This window comes from Salmo salar, chromosome 06, assembly GCF_965601325.2.
Source record: "Salmo salar chromosome 06, fSalSal1, whole genome shotgun sequence".
In the NCBI taxonomy this organism is placed as follows: Eukaryota; Metazoa; Chordata; class Actinopteri; order Salmoniformes; family Salmonidae; genus Salmo; species Salmo salar.
Window position 1 is genome coordinate 74,693,672 of NC_138296.1, and position 26,329 is coordinate 74,720,000.

Sequence of the window (26,329 nt, forward strand, 5' to 3'; positions counted from 1 at the left end):
GGGGACTGAGCACGCACCCCTGAGGGGCCCCTGTGTTGAGGATCAGCGTGGCGGATGTGTTGTTACCTACCCTAACCACCTGGAAGTGGCCCGTCGGTATGCAAATTGGAGTGGGTCTAGGGTTTCTGGGATGATGGTGTTGATGTGAGACATGACCAGCCTTTCAAAGCACTTCATGGCTACAGACGTTAGTGCTACGGGTCAGTAGTTATTTAGGCAGGTTACCTTAGTGTTCTTTGGCACAGGGACTATGGTGGTCTGCTTGAAACATGTTGGTATTACAGACGCGGACAGGGAGAGGTTGAAAATGTCAGTGAAGACACTTGCCAGTTGGTCAGCGTATGCTCGCAGTACACGTCCTGGTAATCTGTCTGGCCCTGCGACCTTGTGAATGTTGACCTGTTTAACCTCTCTGGGCTAGGTGGGATGTTAGCGTCCCACTCTATTCAACAGCCAGTGGAATTGCGTGGCGCGAAATACAAATACCTCAAAAATGCTATAACTTCAATTTCTCAAACATATGACTATTTTACACCATTTGAAAGATAAGACTCTCGTCAATCCAACCACATTGTCTGATTTCAAAAAGGGCATACAGTGAAAGCAAAACATTAGATTATGTCAGGAGAGTACCCAGCCAAAAATAATCACACAGCCATTTTCAAAGCAGGCATATATGTCAGAAAAACCCAAACCACAGCTAAATGCAGCATCATAAACGTTGACAAAATACATAACAATTATTTTAAGAATTATAGATACAGAACTCCTTTATGCAATTGCTATGTCAGATTTTAAAATAGGTTTTCGGCGAAAGCACATTTTGCAATATTCTGAGTACATAGCTCAGCCATCACAGGCTAGCTATTCAGACACCCGCCAACTTCGGGGCTAACTAAACTCAGAATTACTATTAGAAAAATTGGATTACCTTTGCTGTTCTTCGTCAGAATGCACTCCCAGGACTTCTACTTCAACAACAAATGTTGTTTTGGTTCCAAATAATCCATAGTTATATCCAAATACCTCCATTTTGTTCATGCGTTCAGGTCACTATCCAAAGGGTAACGCGCGAGCGCATTTCGTGACAAATTTCAAAATGTTCCTTTACCGTACTTAGAAGCATGTCAAACGCTGTTTAAAAAAAAATTTTATGCTATTTTTCTCGTAAAATAGCAATAATATTCCAACCGCACAACGTTGTATTGATTCAAAGAGGGAAAGAAAAAATGATGAGGTCTCGTGAATGCGCATCTCCAGTCTCTCTGTCACCAGGCAGTCCACTGACAAACTAAGCTGCTGTTATCTGCCCAGAGACAGGAGACACGTCAATCCGGTTTCTGAAGGCTTTAGAGAGCCAATGGAAGCCTTAGAAAGTGTCACGTAACAGCACAGATACTGTTATTTCAATAGAGATGCAACAGATGGACTACAAATTGTCAGACAGGCCACTTCCTGCTTGGAATCTTCTCAGGTTTTTGCCTGCCATATGAGTACTGTTATACTCACAGACACCATTCAAACGGTTTTAGAAACTTTAGAGTGTTTTCTATCCAAATCTACTAATAATATGCATATTCTCATTTCTGGGCAAGAGTAGTAACCAGTTTAAATCAGGTACGTTTTTTATCCGGCCCTGAAAACACTGCCCCCTATCCCAGACTGGTTAAAGGTCTTACTCACATCGGCTGCAGAGAGCGTGATCACACAGTCTTCCAGAACAGCTAGTGCTCTCATGCATGTTTCAGTGTTATTTGCCTCAAAGCGAGCATAGATGTTTAGCTCGTCTGGTAGGCTCGTGTCACTGGGCAGCTCTCGTCTGTGCTTCCCTTTGCAGTCTGTAATGGTTTGCAAGCCCTGCCACATCCGACGAGCGTCAGAGCAGGTGTAGTACGATTCGATCTTATATTGACGCTTAGCCTGTTTGATCGTTCATCGGAGGGCATAGCAGGATTTCTTATAAGCTTTCGGGTTAGAGTCCCGCTCCTTGAAAGCGGCAGCTCTAGCCTTTAGCTCAGTGCGGATGCTGCCTACAATCCATGGCTTCTGGTTGGGGTATGTACATATGGTCACTGTGGGGATGACGTCATCAATGCACTTATTGATGAAGCCAATGACTGATGTGGTGTACTCCTCAATGCCATCGTAGGAATTCCGGAACATATTCCAGTCTGTGCATGCAAAACAGTCCTGTATCTTAGCATCTGCTTCCTCTGACCACTTTTTTTATTCATCAAGTCATTGGTGCTTCCTGCTTTAATTTTTGCTTGTAAGCAGGAATCAGGAGGATAGAATTATGGTCAGATTTGCCAAATGGAGGGCGAAGGAGAGCTTTGTATTTGTCTCTGTGTGTGGAGTATAGGTGGTCCAGAGTTATTTTTCCTCTGGTTGCACATTTAACATGCTGATAGAAATTTGGTAAGAGTGATTTAAGTTTCCCTGCATTAAAGTCCCCGGCTACTAGGAGCGCCACCTCAGGGTGAACGCTTTCTTGTTTGCTTATGGCGGAATACAGCTCATTCAATTCTGTCTTTGTGCCAGTCTCTGACCGTGGTGATATGTAAACAGCTACAAAGAATACAGATGAAAACTCTCTCAGTAGGTAGTGTGGTCTTCAGCTTATCATGAGATACTCTACCTTAGGCGAGCAATAGCTCGAGACTTCCTTAGATATCGTGCACCAGCTGTTGTTTACAAAAATACATAGACCGCCGCCCCTTGTCTTACCAGACTCCGCTGCTCTATCCTGCCGGTACATCATATAGCCAGCCAACTGTATGTTGATATTGTCGTCGTTCAGCCACGACTCCGTGAAGCATAAGATTTTACATTCCTTTTACATTTCACGTCACTGTATATCACCGTGGCAAGGCATATGAACTAACGAGTTATAGAGCAAACAACGCAATTATCACAAGTCATAGGTTGTAATATGGCTTTTTTCCCTGGTTTGTTTCCCCCAGTGATTTTAGCCACGCACCGCTACTGCTCTCGAACGCAGCCTGCCTGCCTCCCTGAGTAACAAGAGTGAACTCAACAGACAATATGACACAGAGCTTAGGGGAGGATGGGGTGAGGATGAGGACGGGAAGGAGGGAGACTCAAAATATCTTCCTTTCCACACATACAACCTCTCACGTCGTTTGCCATTCATTTCCATGTACCCTCCCTCCCTCTCTGAGTTTCCTCTAACAGTGTTTCCGGTTAAATACAGCTCACTTCAGCCTCAGTGTGTCAGGCCAGTGAAGACAAGGTGGCCATTTTTCCTGTCAACAAACTGACAGAGATCTCACTAGAACTGTCACAACATTCTAGAACACTTGAGAACAGAACAGGCTGTGAAACCGAACCAAATCAAACCCTTATTTATCCCAAAACTCCCTCTGTCACCAAAACTGGAAAATACCTGTTTGATACGGTTTGATATTCTGTGGCTGAAATGCTCACGCACGTCTTGGGATGTTGTTGAAACAGCCACAGCCGACGAGTCCACTTATCAAACCTCTAAGTGACACTGAAGAGGTTACTTTATGTTGCTGATCGCTGTATAGTTGGGGTTAAACAAATTAGTAAAGTGTCAGTAGAAGCCTGCTTGGCTGAACGTCAGTCACGGATAGTAACGCTCCGGCTAGTAGCAAAGTTTCTGGTTGGCACAGATCTAAGATCAGCTTAGCCTCACCCAATGTTAAACTATAATTAACTGCTCTTCAGGATTAGAGAAACTCTCAAACGCTCCCCCTTCATATCCTTCATTATCTCCTTCATCATCTCCTTTGTCATCTCCATAATCTCCTTGTCTCCTCTCCTTCACCACAGCTGATCAGAAAGGAGCTGATGTGTTTCAGAAAGCCCTCCCAGCCATCACCTTGACTGATCCAGTCCCACTAGATCATTGGAGATGAGGAGAGAGAAAGTCCTGTTGGAGTGGTGTTGTGGGACGATGAGAGCTGAGGAGTAGGGAGGAGAGGAGAGCAGAGGACAGGAGAGGAAAAAATGGAGAGGGGAGGGGAGGAAAGGAGAGAGAGGAGAGGATAGGAAAGAAGAGGAGGTGGGATGAGAGGAGATTATTTAAAAGAAATAAGACAAGAGTAAAGGAGAAGAAAGTAGAGAAGCGAAGAAATCTTGCCTAGTCATTGTAGCGGCGGGGGACTGCAAATGCAGGCTTTTTAAGCATTTTGTTTTTTACTCCATCGTCATCACAGGCTGAGTAAGATGAAGCTCATGTCATACAAGTACATTCTCTCCACAAACAGAACCCCAACCACAGGACATACTGCATACTGGAGGCACAAATATCCACTGCATATGTAGTTCCCTAGAATCCCATTGGACTGGGTTAGTATACGATAGAGAGTGGAGAATCACATTTGTTTGGTCTGGGTTCAGTGTAGGCTGGGCCGGTTAGTTCAAAGGTGATCTGAGAGCATAACCAATTAGAGGGCAGCCCACACAGCCCACATCTAAAAGAAAGGGGACAGAGGACTTCATTGACCAAATACTTTTTAATAATGCAGCCCACACATACACAGACAGACAGACAGACAGACAGACAGACAGACAGACAGACAGACAGACAGAGACAGACAGAGACAGACAGAGACAGACAGACAGACAGACAGACAGACAGACAGACAGACAGACAGACAGACAGACAGACAGACAGACAGACAGACAGACAGACAGACAGACAGACAGACAGACAGACAGACAGACAGACAGACATGCACTCTCCGACCACTCAAACACTTCACTTCCCAAGTGGCTATCACGTTGCCTCTCATTTAATTTATATTTTCTTTGTTTTTTTCATCCCTTTTTTCCTGGGAGGAGATGAAGTGAGGGACATTGGGCTGAGTTATGTAATAGAAGGAGGAGAGATATTTTTAGGATGTGCATTCCGCAGTTCCAAACGGATTCTCCTATATTTTTTAATCATAGGAAATGACATCGTACAGTACGTAACGAGTGGCAACCTCAGAATGTGTCTGATCAGATCATGTTTCATTGTTTTTAAATAGTTAATCTATCATCTTGGCACTGTAGATTATCATTGCTTAGGAAATGTGTTCGGCCTGCAGCCTCAATTCTTGGGATGTGTCGTGACCACTTAAAGTTGGGATCATCCTAGAGAAGCGTCTTCTCCTTTTCACACAGTTCTGAGCTGTAGTTCGAATTAGAGTTTGATTATTAGTTACATTGTATTGCTTTTATTTGGTCATATTGCTTTCACATTACCAAATGTCAAAATAACTAAAACTCCTAAACAAAACCACGCGTCCATGCAAGTAATTTGTTTATTAGACAAAAATGCTCATGTTAATTAAGTCATCTATGATTATCATGAAGCATCACTTGTGTGTTACAATCTTCATATTACTTTCACTTTGGTCTTCCAACAACATGCATGAGGAAACCGCTCAATATCTGCTCTAACTGTCATGTGAATAGGCTATGTTCAGTAGCCTATATCCCTGGAACTGCCCGTCTCTCCTAATCTGCATCGGATGAGCTCATAAATGCGATGCTGCTACTCAAATGATGTTTCAGAGATATTAAGTTATGATGCTGTGTGCAGCAGTTCATCAAATGTTCGCAGTCAAACAACCAATAATACTGTGCGACTCTGGTTCTTTTCCTGTGTTTGGTCTGGACTGCATTCTCTCCTGCAGTGCACTGCATTATGGAATGAATTGAAATACAAGTCTTTGAGTATGAAGGTGAATTTTGTTTGTGTGCAGGTGTTGTATGGGTGTGTTTGAATGTGATCAAGGAAGTGTGTTCTGTGTATATTCATTTATGTGTGTGTGTGTGTTATGCGAAACCACCCTTTTTGAGCAAACCATGGTGCATTGTTTAGTGTGCTCCCAAGTGTGGATAGAGTGTTCACACCAGTCCAAACAGACCGAACAAATGCCATATGTCCACCAAATGCACATGCGTTTTGCCGTATGTTGTTTTAGCAAGATGTCTAGCCCGTATTTTCCATACTAGATGCACATGTGCTTCGCAAGGCTGCAGAACGGTTTGCAGCATGGAGAAAATCATCTTCGCCCTGTTTGACCAAAGCTAATAATTAGAACAGATTAAAGTTATTCTCCTATGGAGCTACTGGTTTCATAGGCTGGCAGAGCTACCAACAGACTGGTACCAGGACGCATTACAACATCTAGCTGATTTCATAGGCTGGCAGAACTACCAACAGACTGGTACCAGGACGCATTACAACATCTAGCTGATTTCATAGGCTGTCAGAACTACCAACAGACTGGTACCAGGACGCATTACAACATCTAGCTGATTTCATAGGCTGTCAGAACTACCAACAGACTGGTACCAGGACGCATTACAACATCTAGCTGATTTCATAGGCTGGCAGAACTACCAACAGACTGGTACCAGGACGCATTACAACATCTAGCTGATTTCATAGGCTGTCAGAACTACCAACAGACTGGTACCAGGACGCATTACAACATCTAGCTGATTTCATAGGCTGTCAGAACTACCAACAGACTGGTACCAGGACGCATTACAACATCTAGCTGATTTCATAGGCTGTCAGAACTACCAACAGACTGGTACCAGGACGCATTACAACATCTAGCTGATTTCATAGGCTGTCAGAACTACCAACAGACTGGTACCAGGACGCATTACAACATCTAGCTGATTTCATAGGCTGTCAGAACTACCAACAGACTGGTACCAGGACGCATTACAACATCTAGCTGATTTCATAGGCTGTCAGAACTACCAACAGACTGGTACCAGGACGCATTACAACATCTAGCTGATTTCATAGGCTGTCAGAACTACCAACAGACTGGTACCAGGACGCATTACAACATCTAGCTGATTTCATAGGCTGTCAGAACTACCAACAGACTGGTACCAGGACGCATTACAACATCTAGCTGATTTCATAGGCTGGCAGAACTACCAACAGACTGGTACCAGGACGCATTACAACATCTAGCTGATTTCATAGGCTGGCAGAACTACCAACAGACTGGTACCAGGACGCATTACAACATCTAGCTGATTTCATAGGCTGTCAGAACTACCAACAGACTGGTACCAGGACGCATTACAACATCTAGCTGATTTCATAGGCTGTCAGAACTACCAACAGACTGGTACCAGGACGCATTACAACATCTAGCTGATTTCATAGGCTGTCAGAACTACCAACAGACTGGTACCAGGACGCATTACAACATCTAGCTGATTTCATAGGCTGTCAGAACTACCAACAGACTGGTACCAGGACGCATTACAACATCTAGCTGATTTCATAGGCTGTCAGAACTACCAACAGACTGGTACCAGGACGCATTACAACATCTAGCTGATTTCATAGGCTGGCAGAACTACCAACAGACTGGTACCAGGACGCATTACAACATCTAGCTGATTTCATAGGCTGGCAGAACTACCAACAGACTGGTACCAGGACGCATTACAACATCTAGCTGATTTCATAGGCTGGCAGAGCTTCCAACAGACTGGTGCAATACAACGATTCATCTATTTTGTTTCTATTCTTCTGTCACATTAATCTCTAGCAACATCAATAAATTTAACTGGTTGTTCCTGTATACGGTACTGATTTCAAATCATGATGGCATGCTAAATTACCAGCAGAACAGTTATGTGTGTATTAATTTTGTTGGCTGGTTTGCACTACCCAAGCGTAGTAATGATGAATTGTCCCAGTGTCATTCTTACCGGTGACAAAATTTCCAGTCATCCAGATGGTATCTTCTCATCTCTAACTACAAATCAAATCAAATCAAATGGTATTGGTCACATACACATGGTTAGCAGATGTTAATGCGAGTGTAGCGAAATGCTTGTGCTTCTAGTTCCGACCATGCAGTAACATCTAACAAGTAATCTAACATTTTCACAACAACTACCTTTTACAGTGTAAAGGAATGAATAAGAATATGTACATATAAATATATGGATGAGCGATGGCCGAACAGTATAGAGTACAGTATATACATATGAGATGAGTAATGTAGGATATGTAAACATTATATAAAGTGGCATTGTTTAAAGTGACTAGTGATACATTTATTACATCAAATTTTTTATTGTTAAAGTGGCTAGAGATTTGAGTCTCAATGTTAGTGATGGCTGTTTAACAGTCTGATGGCCTTTGATGCACCTGTACTGACCTCGCCTTCTGGATGATTGCGTGGTGAACAGGCAGTGGCTCAGGTGGTTGTTGTCCTCTGATCTTTTTGGCCTTCCTGTAACATCGGGTGCTGTAGGTGTCCTGGAGGGCAGGTAGTTTGCACCCGGTGATGCGTTGTGCACACCTCACTACCCTCTGGAGAGCCTTACGGTTGTGGGCGGACCAGTTGCCGTACCAGGTGGTGATACAGCCCGACAGGATGCTCTCGATTGTGCATCTGGAAAAGTTTGTGAGTGTTTTTGGTGACAAGCCAAATTTCTTCAGCCTCCTGAGATTGAAGAGGCGCTGTTGCACCTTCTTCACCACTCTGTCTGTGCGGGTGGACCATTTCAGTTTGTCTGGGATGTGTACGCCAAGGAACTTAAAACAGTCCACCTTCTCCGTTGATGTGGAGAGGGGGGTGCTCCCTCTGCTGTTTCCTGAAGTCCACGATCATCTCCTTTGTTATGTTGATGTTGAGTGTGAGGTTAATTTCCTGACACCACACTCCGCGGGCCCTCACCTCCTCCATGTAGGCTGTCTCGTCGTTGTTGGTAATCAAGCCTACCACTGTAGTGTCGTCTGCAAACTTGATGATTTTGAGATGGAGGCATGTATGTCCACGCAGTCATGGGTGAACAGGGAGTACAGGAGAGGGCTGAGAACGCACCCTTGTGGGGCCCAGTGTTGAGGATCAGCGGGGTGGAGATGTTGTTAACATCCCAGGGTCTCGAGCTTAATGACGAGTTTGGAGGGTACTATGGTGTTAAATGCTGAGCTGTAATTGATGAACAGCATTCTTACATAGGTATTCCTCTTGTCCAGATGGGTTAGGGCAGTGTGCAGTGTGATTGCGATTGCGTCGTCTGTGGACCTATTGGGGCGGTAAGCAAATTGGAGTGGGTCTAGGATGTCAGGTAGGGTGGAGGTGATATGATCCTTGACTACTATCTCAAAGCACTTCATGATGACGGAAGTGAGTGCTATGGATTGAGAGTCATTTAGCTCAGTTACCTTAGCTTTCTTGGGAACAGGAACAATGGTGGCCCTCTTGAAGCATGTGGGAACAGCAGAGTGGGATAGGGATTGATTGAATATGTCCGTAAACACACCAGCCAGCTGGTCTGCACATGCTCTGAGGACGCGGCTAGGGATGCCGTCTGGGCCGGCAGCCTTGCAAGGGTTAACACGTTTAAATGTTTTACTCACATTGGCTGCAGTGAAGGAGAGCCCGCAGGTTTTGGTAGTGGGCCGTGTCAGTGGCACTGTATTGTCCTCAAAGCGAGCAAAGAAATTGTTTAGTTTGTCTGGGAGCAAGACATCGGGGTCCACGACGGGGCTGGTTTTCTTTTTGTAGTTCGTGATTGACTGTAGACCCTGCCACATACCTCTCGTGTCTGAGCCGTTGAATTGCGACTCTACTTTGTCTCTATACTGACGCTTAGCTTGTTTGATTGTCTTGCGGAGGGAATAGCTACACTGTTTGTATTCGGTCATGTTTCAGGTCGCCTTGCCCTGATTAAAAGCAGTGCTTCGCGCTTTCAGTTTTGCGCGAATGCTGCCATCAATCCACGTTTTCTGGTTGGGGAAGGTTTTAATAGTCGACGTGGGTACAACATCACCGATGCATTTGCTAATAAACTCGCTCACTGAATCAGCGTATACATCAATGTTGTTGTTCGACGCTATCTAGAACATATCCCAGTCGACATGATCGAAGCAATCTTGAAGCGTGGAATCAGATTGGCCGGACCAGCGTTGAACAGATCTGAGCACGGGGGCTTCCTGTTTTAGTTTCTGTCTATAGGCTGGGAGCAACAAAATGGAGCCGTGGTCAGATTTGCCGAAAAGACGGCGAGGGAGGGCTTTGTATGCTTTGTGGAAGTTAGAGTAACAATGATCCAGAATTTTGCCAGTCGGGTCACGCATTCGATATGCTGATAAAATTTAGGGAGCCTTGTTTTCAGATTAGCCTTGTTAAAATCCCCAGCTACAATAAATGCAGCCTCAGGATATGTGGTTTCCAGTTTACATAGAGTCCAATGAAGTTCTTTCAGGGCGGTCGAGGTGTCTGCTTGGGGGGGATATACACAACTGTGATTATAATCAAAGAGAATTCTCATGGTAGATAATGCAGTTGGCATTTGATTGTAAGGAATTTTACGTCAGGTGAACAAAAGGACTTCAGTTCCTGTATGTTGTTATGATCACACCACGACTCGTTAATCATAAGGCATACACCCCCGCCCTTCTTTTACCAGAGAGATGTTTGTTTCTGTCGGCGCGATGCGTGGAGAAACCAGGTGGTTGTACCGACTCTGATAACGTATCCCGAGTGAGCCATGTTTCCGTGAAACAGAGAATGTTACAATCTCTGATGTCTCTCTGGAAGGCAACCCTTGCTCGGATTTCGTCTACCTTGTTGTCAAGAGACTGGACATTGGCGAGTAGTATACTCGGGAGCGGTGGGCAATATGCCCGTCTACGGAGCCTGACCAGAAGACCGTTCCGTCTGCCCCTTGTGCGGCACCGTTGTTTTGGGTCGCTTGCTGGGAGCCGATCCATTGTCCTGGGTGGTGGACCAAACAGAGGATCCACTTTGGGAAAGTCGTATTCCTGGTCATAATGTTGGTAAGTTGACGTTGCTCTTATATCCAATAGTTCCTCCCAGCTGTATGTAATAAGAGTTAAGATTTCCTGGGGTAACAATAGCCGTCATGACAACCTATGCATGTGTGATCTGTTGTGTGTCCTGGTTAAGCATGTGTTTGTGTATGCATGAATGAGTGATTGTGTTTTGTTATGTAAGTATATTGGTGTCCGCGAGTGTTCACCTGCTTTGTGATTTTGTTTGTGTGTGTGCAGGGGCGGATTGGCCATCTGGCATTTTGGTCAAAAGGAAAAAAATGGGTTGGCGTTTTAGAAATGCCAGGTTCACAGTCCGCCCGTGTGTGTATGTGTGTGCGTGCGAGTGTGTGTGTGTATGCATGTCGAGCAGCCTGACACCTCTCCTCAAACCCATGAATATATTAATTATACTGCAGAGCAGTGGAGTGGAGACAGGGACCAGCTCTACCCAGGTGTGTGTGTGTTTGTGTATAGTCTGACAGTATGCACTGCTTCTCACTACTGCCCTGCAGCCAGAAAGATACTGAGATACAGAGAGGGAGAGGGAGAGAGGGAGAAAAACACCTAGAGAAAGAGAGGGCGAGGAGGCGGGTTGGATTTGGGGAGCAAGTGAGAAAGATAATCTAAAAGATGGACACGGGAAGAGAGAGAGGAAGGGAGAGGAGAAGATTGGATGGGATGAAAAGGAGAGGGAGAGCTGTGTGTACAGCTGTGTGCATGTGTGAGAGGTGTGTGACGTTTAAGATGAGGGAGGAACATTTTTGGGGGGCCTTATTTCCATTACAGCATATTGGATGATTGTCATTCATAGTCCATTCACCCAGCTCAATGTAAGGTTAAGGATACTACATGATACTCTAATTTTCCCTATACCCATCATGAGATTGCTACAACCTATCCTATGAATGAAAGTTTACAACAAAGGTGCTCAGGTCAAGAGGAACATTTAGAGTAATCTAGCTGATCTAGGGTGTAATCATTAGTCCAATAGTTGCAAATGAGAGTTTGTATTAGACAAATTATGATATTTTTATCCCGTTTGTTCTGTTTAAGAAATATTTTTCTACAGAATCAGCGGAATGAATTCACCCCTGACCACACACAAACACTTTCATAGCAGCCACATACAAACAGCATGATCATTTTCTCTCACCTTTTCCCTTCGCTTGTGGACATCAGTGCACAACACCAGCTGTCTGTGACCAGGCGAAAAAACCTTTCCAAGCAAACCTTCATATCATAACCGTTCACCACTACACACATTGTTGTCAACCATATTAGCTAACGTCATAGGTATAGCTAGAACTAACGTGTTAGTAAACCCGCTACAATCATGCAGTACAGTATACAGTCAGCAAGCATTTTAGCAGGTGGCAATTAATTAATAAAACCAAAAACTTACCTCAACTTGGGAGAATTCCAGTGTTGTATAGCCATAGCCAGCTAGCTAACATAGCATCCCTCTCTGTTTGAGCCGGGTATTTGAGTAGGCTAAACTAGCTAGCTGCATTCACTAGCTAAGTGAAAGTGAAAAAAAATACAATGATATCTCTCTCTCACTTCTCCTTCATTTTGAAATAAATTAATTTGTTCAAAACTGTTCAAATATTGTCTTTCTTTCTCTTTTAGTCAACTATTCACCACATATATGCACTGCAGTGCTAGCTAGTAGTGCTATTCTTTCAGTACTATATTCATTCTCTGATCCTTTAATTGGGTCGACAACATGTCAGTTCATGCTGCAAGAACTCTGATAGGTTGGAGAACGTCCTCCGAAGTTGTCATAATTACTGTGTAAGTCTATGGAAGGGGATGAGAACCATGAGTCTCCTAGGTTTTGTATTGAAGTCAATGTACCTAGAGGAGGACAGAAACAAGCTGTCCTCTGGCTACACCGTGGTGCTACCCTACAGAGTGCTGTTGAGGCTACTGTAGACCTTCATTCCAAAACAGTGTGTTTTAATCATTTATTTGGTGACATTAATATATTTGGTATAGTTTTATCTAAAAAGTTTAACTTTTTTAATGTTTCACTATTTTTATTTTTATAAGATTCATTGAGGAGGATGGGCCTCCGCTTCCGCCTCTGAGGAACCTCCACTTGTGTGTATGTGTGTGACTCTGCGTGCATGTGTGTCCAGTCCAACAGAATCGGATGATACTCATGTTCATGAGTTGTGTATCATACGTCATTGGGGCCCCTTGACTAGTCAGGGAACGGCAGGGATGAGCAGAGCCTATGGGACAGGACCACTTTAAGGGCTCTTGTACCAATCCCTGTAGCCAACAGGGCAGAACCAGACCCAGACAGACAAAGAGAAGAAGGAGAGACAGAGAGAAAGAGGAGAGGTAGAGACAGAGAGTGGAAGAGAGACAGAGGAGAGAGGGAGAGGGAGGGGAGAGAGAGAGAGAGTGGAAGAGATAGAGAGCGAAAAAGGGAGGAGAGATAGGACATGGATAATGATGGATGATCCAGGAATGGTGTGATGCGTCATGCATACAGCCCATGATTCTCATGCTAAAACTCTCAAATGGCTGCAGTGTGCATTTTTGAAGGGCATTTTTGGATTAGATGTGGGCTTGAATCCTACAAAGTGGTTGACTATCTCCTCTTCATTCACCATTTGATACCCAACCCTTAGCTAACTCTACAATAATGCTATTCTACTTCCTCTCTTCTTTCCTCTCCCTCCTTCCCTGGGGGAGTGTGGTTCTGGTCAGAAGTGATCTGTTCAGGTATATCAGGCCTGGTTTGATGACTGAGTCGACCCACATTGGTCCTTTTTTATTCATGAAGCACCATTAGGAAGTCTTGAAGGGCTTCTTTTAAAGAGCTGATTCCAGGTCAAAATGACTAGTTGGGGATAGATGACCGTTGGGACCTAGGTAGAGACTGATGGGGTGTTCATAGGCTTTTAACCTCTTACATCTAGACGTTCCGCTAGCGGAACACCTGCTCCAATATCCAATGATAGGCGTGGCGCGAATGACAAATTCCTCAAAAATACAAAAACTTCAATTTTTCACACATATGACTATTTCACAGCATTTTAAAGACAAGACTCTCCTTTATCTAACCACACTTTCCGATTTCAAAAAGGCTTTACAGCGAAAGCAAAACATTAGATTATGTCAGCAGAGTACCCAGCCAGAAATAATCAGACACCCATTTTTCAAGCTAGCATATAATGTCACAAAAAACAAAACCACAGCTAAATGCAGCACTAACCTTTGACGATCTTCATCAGATGACACACCTAGGACATTATGTTATACAATACATGCATGTTTTGTTCAATTAAGTTCATATTTATATCAAAAACCAGCTTTTTACATTAGCATGTGACGTTTAGAACTAGCATACCCCCCGCAAACATCCGGTGAATTTACTAAATTACTCACGATAAATGTTCACAAAAAACATAACAATTATTTTAAGAATTATAGATACAGAACTCCTTTGTGCAATCGAGGTGTCCGATTTTAAAATAGCTTTTCGGTGAAAGCACATTTTGCAATATTCTGAGTAGATAGCCCAGCCATCACGGCTAGCTATTTAGACACCCACCAAGTTTAGCCCTGACCAAACTCCGATTTACTATTACAAAAGTTTGATTACCTTTGGTGTTCTTCGTCAGAATGCACTCCCAGGACTGCTACTTCAATAACAAATGTTGGTTTGGTTCAAAATAATCCATTGTTATATCCAAATAGCGGCATTTTGTTCGTGCGTTCAAGACACTATCCGAAGTGTAAATAAGGGTCACGAGCATGGCGCCTTTCGTGACAAAAGATTTCTAAATATTCCATTACTGTACTTCGAAGCATGTCAACCGCTGTTTAAAATCAATTTTTATGCCATTTTTCTCGTAAAAAAGCGATAATATTCCGACCGGGAATCTGCGTTTAGGTAAACAGACGAAAGAAAATAAAGCACGGGGTCGACTCGGGCACGAGCCTGAGTCTCACAGTACTGTGACCAGCCACTACCCAAACACGCTACTTTTTTTCAGCCAGAGCCTGCAAAGCCACGATTCAGCTTTTTGCCGCCTTCTGAGAGCCCATGGGAGCCGTAGGAAGTGTCACGTAACAGCAGAGATCCCCTGTAATGGATAGAGATAATCAAGAAGGGCAAGAAATTGTCAGACAGGGCACTTCCTGCATGGAATCTTCTCAGGTTTTGGCCTGCCAAATGAGTTCTGTTATACTCACAGACACCATTCAAACAGTTTTAGAAACTTTGGAGTGTTTTCTATCCAAAGCTAATAATCAGATTAAATCGGGTACGTTTTTTATCCGGCCGTGAAAATACTGCCCCTAGCCATAACAGGTTAACCTCTCTAGGCTAGGCGGGACGAATTCGTCCCACCTACGTAACAGCCACGGCTATCCTGTGGCGCGATTTTCAAAACCTTAAAAATCCTATTACTTCAATTTCTCAAACATATGACTATTTTACAGCCATTTAAAGATAAGACTCTCGTTAATCTAACCACACTGTCCGATTTCAAAAAGGCTTTACAACGAAAGCAAAACATTAGATTATGTCAGCAGAGTACCAAGCCAGAAATAATCAGACACCCATTTTTCAAGCCAGCATATAATGTCACCAAAACCCAGAAGACAGCTAAATGCAGCACTCACCTTTGATGATCTTCATCAGATGACAACCCTAGGACATTATGTTATACAATACATGCATGTTTTGTTCAATCAAGTTCATATTTATATCAAAAACCAGCTTTTTACATTAGCATGTGACGTTCAGAACTAGCATACCCCCCGCAAACTTCCGGGGAATTCGCTAACATTTTACTAAATTACTCACGATAAACGTTCACAAAAAGCATAACAATTATTTTAAGAATTATAGATACAGACCTCCTCTATGCACTCGATATGTCCGATTTTAAAATAGCTTTTTGGTGAAAGCACATTTTGCAATATTCTAAGTACATAGCCCAGTCATCACGGGCTCGCTATTTAGACACCCGGCAAGTTTAGCACTCACCATAATCATATTTACTATTATAAAAATGTCATTACCTTTTGTTGTCTTCGTCAGAATACACACCCAGGACAGCTACTTCAATAACAAATGTTGGTTTGGTCCAAAATAATCCATCGTTATATCCGAATAGCGGCGTTTTGTTCGTGCGTTCCAGACACTATCCGAAATAGTAAAGAAGTGTCACGCGCTTGGCGCAATTCGTGACAATAAAATTCTAAGTATTCCATTACCGTACTTCGAAGCATGTCAACCGCTGTTTAAAATCAATTTTTACGACATTTTTCTCGTAGAAAAGCGATAATATTCCGACAGGGAATCTCCTTTTCGGCAAACAGAGGAAAAAATCCCAAAGGCGGGGGCGGTCGGGGTCACGCGCATAAGCTAGTGTCTCTTGATCGGCCACTTGAGAAAGGCGATAATGTGTTTCAGCCTGGGGCTGGAATGACGACATTCTGTTTTTTCCCGGGCTCTGAGCGCCTATGGACGACGTGGGAAGTGTCACGTTAGAGCAGAGATCCTTAGTAAATGATAGAGATGGAAAAGAAGTTCAACAAATGGTCAGACAGGCCACTTCCTGTAAAGGAATCTCTCAGGTTTTGACCTGCCATTTGAGTTCTGTTATACTCACAGACACCATTCAAACAGTTTTAGAAAATTTAGGGTGTTTTCTATCCATATGTAATAAGTATATGCATATTCTAGTTACTGAGTAGGAGTGGTAACCAGATTAAATCGGGTATGTTTTTTATCCAGCCGTGTCAATGCTGCCCCCTAGCCCTAACAGGTTAACCATTCATTAAACTTCGTCTAGATAGATGGATGGATAAATGGATGGATTGATGGCTGAAGGACAAGTGGAATGATTGGACGAAGTGATGAAAGATAGAAGATGAAACAGATTGATGAAAGGTAGAGAAGGAGGGAAGGAAGAGTAATATGTGTTCTGGTCCAGTCCTCTCCTCTTGAATCAGTCCGGTAATTAGGTGCCCAAAAGAGTTTTAAGCACCTCTACCGTCACCTTGGTCTTAGCTAAGCATTATTTATCTCACTGTATAAATCAATACACACTGAGGAAGATTCTTGATCTACACAGTTTCTGTGTTGTAAAATGCAAATCAGTTATCACCAGCAATATCCTTCTGTCTTTCTTTTTTCTCTCTCTCTTTGTCTAATACTATTACTTTTACTACCTCTCTGTGTCTCTATCTCTCTGTGTCTCTATCTCTCTCTTAGCTCCTACATAAATGTTCTCACTCTTTTCTCTCTGTTTTCCAGGATCACATTCGTCCACCTGCCATTCCAGAGTAAATGGCTGTACATCGGCACAGAGAAAGGAAACATCCACATCGTCAACGTGGAGTCGTTCACACTCTCAGGCTACGTCATCATGTGGAACAAAGCCATCGAACTGTGAGTGGAGCTTACACTGGTGGAATGGAGAGCCCTATCAAAGAACATCTTACAGTTGTAGGATCTTAATTTGATCACTCTTTTGTTGCTGAGAATTTTTAGTGCGGGAAATGCCGATGAACTTCATGATTTACATAAATTCACTGAAAATCCACACTAACACACGGTTATACAAACAGTATTGCACTTTTATTGTAGCCTACTCAAGCAGAATTATGGAATCAATGTTCAAATCCTGTTATTGCAGGATTATTTTGCTGTGACAATATAGGTCAAATTAAGATCCTACATCTGTAGTCACCTCTATGCTTAATCCATAACTGGTGGCTTTACTAACCGCAGGTGTGAAGGAGAAAGGATGTGAATCACTAGTTCTGACTCTTAGTTACTAGGCCTCTTCAACACTGGGTTAAAGTATTAAGACACTGCTATTTCACAGGGTGTTTGTGTTGCTGTTGACATACCTCATGTTGTTTCTGCTCTAGAGCTCTTGCATAATTCACTCGTGACCTTTTTAGCATTTTCCTCATCCTGTCTCTTCCTGTCTCATAGTGAGGGATGGATCAGGTGTCTCTTAAGATCAGTGTTGGCCATGTACAGATGTCCTGTGTCAACAGTGCTGAGGGGAATGGGAGAAGGAAAGTAGAGGAGAGGGAGAGGGGGAGGGGAGAGGAGATGAGACGGGCAAGAAAAAGAGAGAAGAGGAAGAGAGGACAGGAAAGAGAGCGGGGTTGATAGAGCTGGGTGGGGGTTTAGGAGAGGTGAGGGGGTAGACGAGAGGAAGGAGAGAGGAAGTAGAGAAATAGAAGGAGGTTGGGGGTAGACAAGTAGGAGAGAGGTAGAGGCATGGAGAGGTGGGTTATAAGGAAGGAAGTAGTGTGAATGGGTGACAGTATGGGTCTCTAAGGAGTCGTGCCTGCCAGTCCTGAAGCTGACATGGTATTTCTAGACTAAAGGTCTCTGTGTGTGTGTGTGTGTGTGTGTGTGTGTGTGTGTGTGTGTGTGTGTGTGTGTGTGTGTGTGTGTGTGTGTGTGTGTGTGTGTGTGTGTGTGTGTGTGTGTGTGTGTGTGGGTGGGTGGGGGGGTGGGGGGGCGCCCATATCCAGTTCTGATGACAACAGTATATCTGCACACAAAGGCTTTATGATTAGACAAGAGCGCTTCGGATGGCACTTTCTATCTCTCCCTTCTCTCTCTCTACCTCTCTCTTTCTGTCTCATCTTATTGTGGGCTGCGGGTATGTAAGGTAGATACCTCTCCTGCTTTTATCTTCTCCTATTGTCCTCTTTGGAGCTGTCATCAGACAGGGACCGTGGAGTGGGCGGCTCAGAGACAATGCGCTCTCTATTTTACACCACCTCAGTATCACACTGCATAGAAAGAAATACCCCCAAGCAGAGCCCAGAACATTACAGAGTGGAACAGAACACTGTCAAGAAGATTACCAGGATATACTGCAGCACTCAGTACTTTAGCAGAACACTGTCGTTCAGTCCGGTTCTGTTTTAGTTTAGTAATATGTAGAGAAAAGACCAAAATACTTGTAGGTAACAGTAAGGTATTGTCATGTCTTTACTATCATTAAATGTGTAGACTGTTATTTTATCAAATCAATTCTCTATGTGTAATTATTATTACGTGATTAAACTAATCATGTAAACTTAATTAACTAGGAAGTCGGGGCACCAAGGAAAATTTTGATTTACAGAGCTATATTTTCCGAATATAACTCTTCAGATATTTTTATGTCTGATCGATTACTCATTCTCATGAATGTATTATTATTACCTTGTTAGTCTCATTCCGAACGTCGTAAAATTCTTGGAACCCTAGCATAAATTATGAATCAGCAACATACAAATTGGCTTAATTTTTTATTTACTAACTAACTAAATAATCACAGAAATACATAACAAACAAACTGTAGATATTGGTTACTAACAATGATAGAAAAGTCCCTAGTGGGCTAAGCCAATATGACAGCTTGGTAGACCAAAGGAAATGGGTGGGACTGAGAAAGAGCGGGAAAGACTAAATGGATTCATTACACACAGTCTATAATTATATTCATTGAAATGCTAATCCTTTGCACATGAACGGCCGCTCTTTCGAAAATAATTGCAATGTATATATATTTACGCCCATATGTGGTTGTTGTCTTCTCTGTTGGAATCCTCGATCGTCCTGTAGGGTTCATCAGAGTCTCTGGTTAACTTTCATTCAAGTTGCAATGTCTTTCGTGGTTGTTGATGGTTAGAATGAATACTTCAGAGTACCATTCAGACATGTTCTCATAGAATAGTTGCTTCAGCGGTTGACATTATTCTCGCTCTAGACTTACATAATTTATAGCTGCAGACTAGTAATAAAACATCTAAGATTTGCTCTTATTCTATAGGGATCGATAGTGTCAGAGTTTAACCATTTCCAGCTATGTAGCCAATTCTCCATATGGTATAGTCTTTTCCTTAGGTAGAGTTGTAGTTTAAATCACTTCACACACCAGCGTCACCCGGCATGTTTTGGTCTGGTGTGAATTTCTTCAGGAGTGAGTTTTATCCTCTGTCGAAGAAGGGGCGGTTCTATGAAGCCTAATGTGATGTCTGGGCTCACAGGTGTGGCCACTGACTAGTTCATCTTTATATGAAAATCCATACTCTCATTTAGAAGGTTAATATCACATTACATCTTTTCACAAATCGTAATGTTTAATCACATACGTTTCACAATATTTAGATGTAAACCTGACAGCTGGGAAATGTACACTTTAAGAGATACCGTTATGGTTGTTTCCTGTCCTTCATGAGATCAACAAATGAAACACACCTGTCATAACTGTGCCTTTAGTGTCCACGGCCCATTCCTACATTCTCGAAAGTATAAATATTGTTTAATTCTCCCATTATGGGGATTTAGGAGTTTGGCCAAGTCTAGTCCTTTGGTCTCTCTCTGTGCTCTCTCACTCTCTTTTTGCATGACCGGGGGACAGAGTCTCTGCCAGGAATTTATGACTTGAGATAATAAAACCTGGGTTAGGAGAGAGGGGGGGGGGGTCACAATCTACACCCAGAAAGGGCCACTTCATGACAGCATACACTGGAGTTGTGTTCTACTATCATACTAGGTATAGCAAAGAAGAGTGTGGCGTACTGCAGCACAGCTTGCGGGGTGCCGCAGAATTCTATGGCACGTTATTTAAAGGAAGAACCACTGTATACCAGTCATCACCCTCCCTGTAGTCATCACTTAAACCAGTCATCACCCTCCCTGTAGTCATCACTTAAACCAGTCATCACCCTCCCTGTAGTCATCACATAAAGTTACACTGTGTGTGTTTGACTCACTTCTGTGTACTGAGCTACTGTACCAGGAACTGCTGACGACACACACACACAGAGACACACACACACACACAGAGACACACACACACACACAGAGACACACACACACACACACACACACACACACACACACACACACACACACACACACACACACACACACACACACACACACACACACACACACACACACACACCGCTTGTGGGTTCTACCTGGAACCAAATAGTGTTCTCCTATGGGGACAGCCGAAGATCCCTTTTGGAACCCTTTTTTCTTTGAGTGTAGAACAGGAGTAACGGGCAGCCTGAGGCTCACTATGACACACAGTTCATGTGAACACCAGAAGGTGTCCTCTCTCTCCCTCCCGGCCCTTCCCCCTCTTTATTCTTGTATGTTGCCTCTTGCTGCCCCTGCCTGTATGTCTGTATGTGTGGGTGTCTGTGTGTGTGTGTGTGTGTGTGTGTGTGTATTCCCTCCCACCCGTCCTCAGCCCTCACTGGGTCCTAACTGGGCCTAGAGATAAGGCCCTACTGTACCATCCAGACCTCCAGGCCTGTAACTTCGCCCATGGGGAGACAGTAATCTATCACCCAGTCCTCCAGGAGACCCAGAGCAGTAGCAGAGCTGACCCACCAGTGCTCACACTCCACTTCACTCCACCACAGGGGTTGGCTGCAGATTGATTGGCTGAAAATTACAGGTTGAAAGAAAGAATGAAAGCCTTGAGATGAATGTCAACCTCTCTGATGAGTTATCCTCTCTGAGGTATGTCACCCTGTCTGATGAAAGTCACCCTCTCTTTTGAATGTCACCCTCTCTGATGAGTCCCACTCCCTGATGAATGTCACCCTCTCTAATGAGTCAACCTGTCTGATGAGTCACCCTCTCTGATGAATGTCACCCTACCTGATGAGTCAATCTCTCTGATGAATGTCAGCCTGTCTGATGAATCACCCTCTCTGAAGAATGTCACCCTGTCTGATGAAAGTCACCCTGTCTGATGAATGCCACCCTGTCTGATGAATGTCACCCTCTCTAATAAATGTCAGCCTGTCTGATGAAAGTCACCCTCTCTGATGAGTCATACTGATGAATGTCACCCTCTCTGATGAGTCACCTTGTCTGATGAATGTCACCCTCTCTGATGAATTTCTCCCTCTCTGATGATAGTCACCCTGTCTGATGAAAGTCACCCTGTGTGATGAAAGTCACCCGGTCTGATGAAAGTCACCCTGTCTGATGAATGTCACCCTGTGTGATGAAAGTCACCCTGTCTGATGAAAGTCACCCTTTCTGATGAATGTCACCCTGTGTGTGAAAGTCACCCTGTCTGATGAATGTCACACTGTCTGATGAAAGTCACCCTCTCTGATGAATGTCACCTTCTCTGATTAGTCACCCTCTCAGATTAATGTCACTCTCTCTGATGAATGTCACTCTCTCTGATGAGTCACCATGTCTGATGAAAGTCAGCCTCTCTGATGAATGTCACCCTGTCTGAAGAAAGTCACCCTCTCTGATGAATCAACCTGTCTGATGGCGCTGGAAGAAATGGCAGCAGTTTTACGGCGCACAACCAATTGTGCTATTATGTGGGGTTTTTTTGCGTTATTTGTAACTTATTTTGTACATAATGTTTCTGCAACCGTCTCTTACGGCAAAAAAGAGCTTCTGGATAATAGGACAGCGATCACTCACCTCGGATTAGACAAAGATTTTTTCTTCAACAAGCAAGACACACAGGACAGTCTCCAAACACCCGACAGGGCCGACATCCCCGTTATTTGCAAGAGGACGAAACGCAGGTACAGGGGACACAGAGCGGGATGCCTCGTGAGAACCCGCAGAAGGTGAGTGGGAAAGCTGCCGTTACCGTCAATATTACTCGCCAACGTGCAATCATTGGACAATAAATTAGAAGAGGTAAGATCACGAATATCCTACCAACGGGACATCAAAAACTGTAATATCCTATGTTTCACGGAATCATGGCTGAATAACGACATGGATATTCAGCTAGCGGGATATACGCTGCACCGGCAAGATAGAACAGCACACTCTGGTAAGACGAGGGGGAGCGGTCTGTGCTTTTTGTAAACAACAACTGGTGCACGAAATCTGAGGAAGTCTCCAGATTTTGCTCGCCTGAAGTAGAGTATTTTGTGATAAATTGTAGGCCACACTACTTGCCTAGAGAGTTTTCAGCTATACTTTTTGTGGCTGTTTATTTACCACCACAGACAGATACTTGCACTAAGACCGCACTCAGTCAGCTGTATAAGGAAATAAGCAAACAGGAAACCACTCACCCAGAGGTGGCACTCCTAGTGGCCGGAGACTTTAATGCAGGGAAACTTAAATCAATTCTACCAAATTTCTATCAACATGTGAAATGTGCAACCAGAGGGAAAATAAATTCTAGATCACCTGTACTCCACACACAGAGACGCGTACAAAGTTCTCCCTCGCCCTCCATTTGATAAATCCAACCACAACTCTATCCTCCTGAATCCTGCTTACAAGCAAAAATTAAAGCAGGAAGCACCAGTGACTCGGTCTATAAAAAAGTGGTCAGATGAAGCAGATGCTAAACTACAGGACTGTTTTGCTATCACAGACTGGAACATGTTCCGGGATTCTTCTGATGGCATTGAGGAGTACACCACATCAGTCACTGGCTTTATCAATAAGTGCATCGAGGACTTCGTCCCCACAGTGACTGTACGTACATACCCCAACCAGAAGCCATGGATTACAGGCAACATTCGCACTGAGCTTAAGGGCAGAGCTGCCACTTTCAAGGTGCAGGACTCTAACCCAGAAGCTTACAAGAAATCCTGTTATGCCCTGCAACGAACCATCAAACAGGCAAAGCATCAATACAGGGCTAAGATTGAATCATACTACACCGGCTCTGACACTCATCTTATGTGGCAGGGCTTGCAAACTATTACAGACTACAAAGGGAATCCCAGCTACGAGCTGCCCAGTGACACAAGCCTACCAGACGAGCTAAATCACTTCTATGCTCGCTTCGAGACAAGCAACACTGAGGCATACATGAGAGCATCAGCTGTTCCAGATGACTGTGTGATCAAGCTCTCTGTAGCCAACATGAGTAAGACCTTTAAACAGGTCAACAAACACAAGGCTGCGGGGCTAGACGGATTACCAGGACGTGTGCTCCGGGCATGTGCTGACCAACTGGCAAGTGTCTTCACTGACATTTTCAACATGTCCTTGATTGAGTCTGTAATACCAACATGTTTCAAGCAGACCACCATAGTCCCTATGCCCAAGAACAAAAAGGCAACCTGCCTAAATGACTACAGACCCGTAGCACTCACGTCTGTAGCCATGAAATGCTTTGAAAGGCTGGTAATGGTTCACATCAACACCATTATCCCAGAAACTCTAGACCCACTCCAATTTGCATACCACCCAAACAGATCCACAGATGATGCAATCTCTATTGCACTCCACACTGCCCTTTCCCACCTGGGCAAAAGGAACACTTATGGAGGAATGCTATTCATTGACTACAGCTCAGCGTTCAACACCATAGTACCCTCAAAGCTCATCACTAAGCTAAGGATCCTGGGACTAAACACATCCCTCTGCAACTGGATCCTGAACTTCCTGATGGGCCGCCCCGGGGTGGGTGCTCAGTCCCCTCCTGTACTCCCTGTTTACCCACGACTGCATGGCCAGGCACGACTCCAACAACATCATTAAGTTTGCAGACACCACAACAGTGGTAGGCCTGATCACCGACAACGACGAGACAGCCTATAGGGAGGAGGTCAGAGACCTGGCCGAGTGGTGCCAGAATAACAACCTATCCCTCAACGTAACCAAGACTAAGGAGATGACTGTGGACTACAGGAAAAGGAGGACCGAGTACGCCCCCATTCTCATTGACAGGGCTGTAGTGGAGCAGGTTGAGAGCTTCAAGTTCCTTGGTGTCCACATCACCAACAAACTAGAATGGTCCGAACACACCAAGACAGTTGTGAAGAGGGCACGACAAAGCCTATTCCCCCTCAGGAAACTAAAGATTTGGCATGGGTCCTGAGATCCTGAAAAGGTTCTACAGCTGCAACATCGAGAGCATCCTGACTGGTTGCATCACTGCATGGTAAGGCAATTGCTTGGCCTCCGACCGCAAGGCACTACAGAGGGTAGTGCATACGGCCCAGTACATCACTGGTGCTAAGCTGCCTGCCATCCAGGACCTCTAACCAGGCGGTGTCAAAGGAAGGCCCTAAAAATTGTCAAAGACACCATCCACCCCAGTCATAGAGTGTTCTCTCTACTACCGCATGGCAAGCAGTACCGAAGTGCCAAGTCTAGGACAAAAAGGCTTCTCAACAATTTTTACCCCCAAGCCATAAGACTCCTGAACAGGTAATCAAATGGCAACCCGTACTATTTGCATTGTGTGCCCCCCCAACCCCTCTTTTACGCTGCTGCTACTCTCTGTTTATCATATATGGACAGTCACTTTATCTATACATTCATGTACATATGTTCATACTACCTCAATTGGCCCGACCATCCAGTGCTCCCACACGTTGGCTAATCGGGCTATCTGCATTGTGTCCCGCAACCCACCACCCGCCAACCCCTCTTTTTACGCTACTGCTGCTCTCTGTTCATCATATATGCATAGTCACTTTAACCATATCTACATGTACATACTACCTCAATCAGCCTGACTAACCGGTGTCTGTATGTAGCCTCGCTACTTTTATAGCCTCGCTTCTGTATATACCCTCACTACTGTTTTTAACTATATTTTTACTGTTGTTTTTATTTCTTTACTTACCTATTGTTCACCTAATACCTTTTTTTGCACTATTGGTTAGTCTACACCTGTTGTATTCGGCGCACATGACAAATAAACTATGATTTGATTTGATGAAAGTCCCCCTCTCTGATGAGTCATACTGTGTGATGAAAGTCACCCTGTGTGATGAAAGTCACCCTGTCTGATGAATGTCACCCTCTCTGATGATAGTCACCCTGTCTGATGAAAGTCACCCTGTGTGATGAAAGTCACCCTGTCTGATGAAAGTCACCCTGTGTGATGAAAGTCACCCTGTCTGATGAAAGTTACCCCCCACGATTCTGATTTCCTCTTCCATCCCTATTTCTTTCTGTCCCTTCCCCCTCATTGTCACCATCTTTCTCTTACTCTCTTTTGTTAGCACATTGCGATACCTGTGCTTACATTATCCCACCTCCCCCTATACACATAAACAGGTAGTCCTGTTGGCATGTTCCTGGCTAAGGCCCCAGACTAAGGGCTGTTAATGCCATGTTGCCATAGGGGACATTTTCAGTGTGACTGTGTTTCCGCTGTTTCAGTATTGGATGCTTGTGTTGCCTGCAGATGCACCAGCTGTTCTAGTTTATGTGTGTGTGTGTGTGTGTGTGTGTGTGTGTGTGTGTGTGTGTGTGTGTGTGTGTGTGTGTGTGTGTGTGTGTGTGTGTGTGTGTGTGTGTGTGCGTGCGTGCGTGCGTGTGTGTGTGTGTGTGTGTGTGTGTGTGTGTGTGTGTGTGTGGTGTGTGTGTGTGTGTGTGTGTGTGTGTTGATACTATACATTTGTGATACACACCACAGGACATGGTTGATGGTCTTTGATGGTGTTGTGTGATATCCGCTATGGGACATTGAGTTTGATGGCATATAGATAGATGGTAGGTGTTGTATTGCATATGTGATGAATTCAATATGACATTCAAATATATGG

At 44.0% G+C, this 26,329-nt stretch overlaps 1 protein-coding gene across 6 annotated transcripts in view; it reads left to right on the top strand.

Annotated features, from left to right (window-relative positions):
• LOC106607991 (syntaxin-binding protein 5) overlaps nucleotides 1-26,329 on the top strand; it is a 155,335-nt gene that overhangs the window by 74,357 nt on the left and 54,649 nt on the right. For all 6 annotated transcript variants that reach the window (XM_082976962.1, XM_014205559.3, XM_082976963.1 and 3 more), the window contains exon 5: nucleotides 17,097-17,231. In XM_082976962.1, coding sequence (XP_082833088.1) covers nucleotides 17,097-17,231 — 135 coding nt within the window. The remainder of the gene's footprint in view (nucleotides 1-17,096; nucleotides 17,232-26,329) is intronic.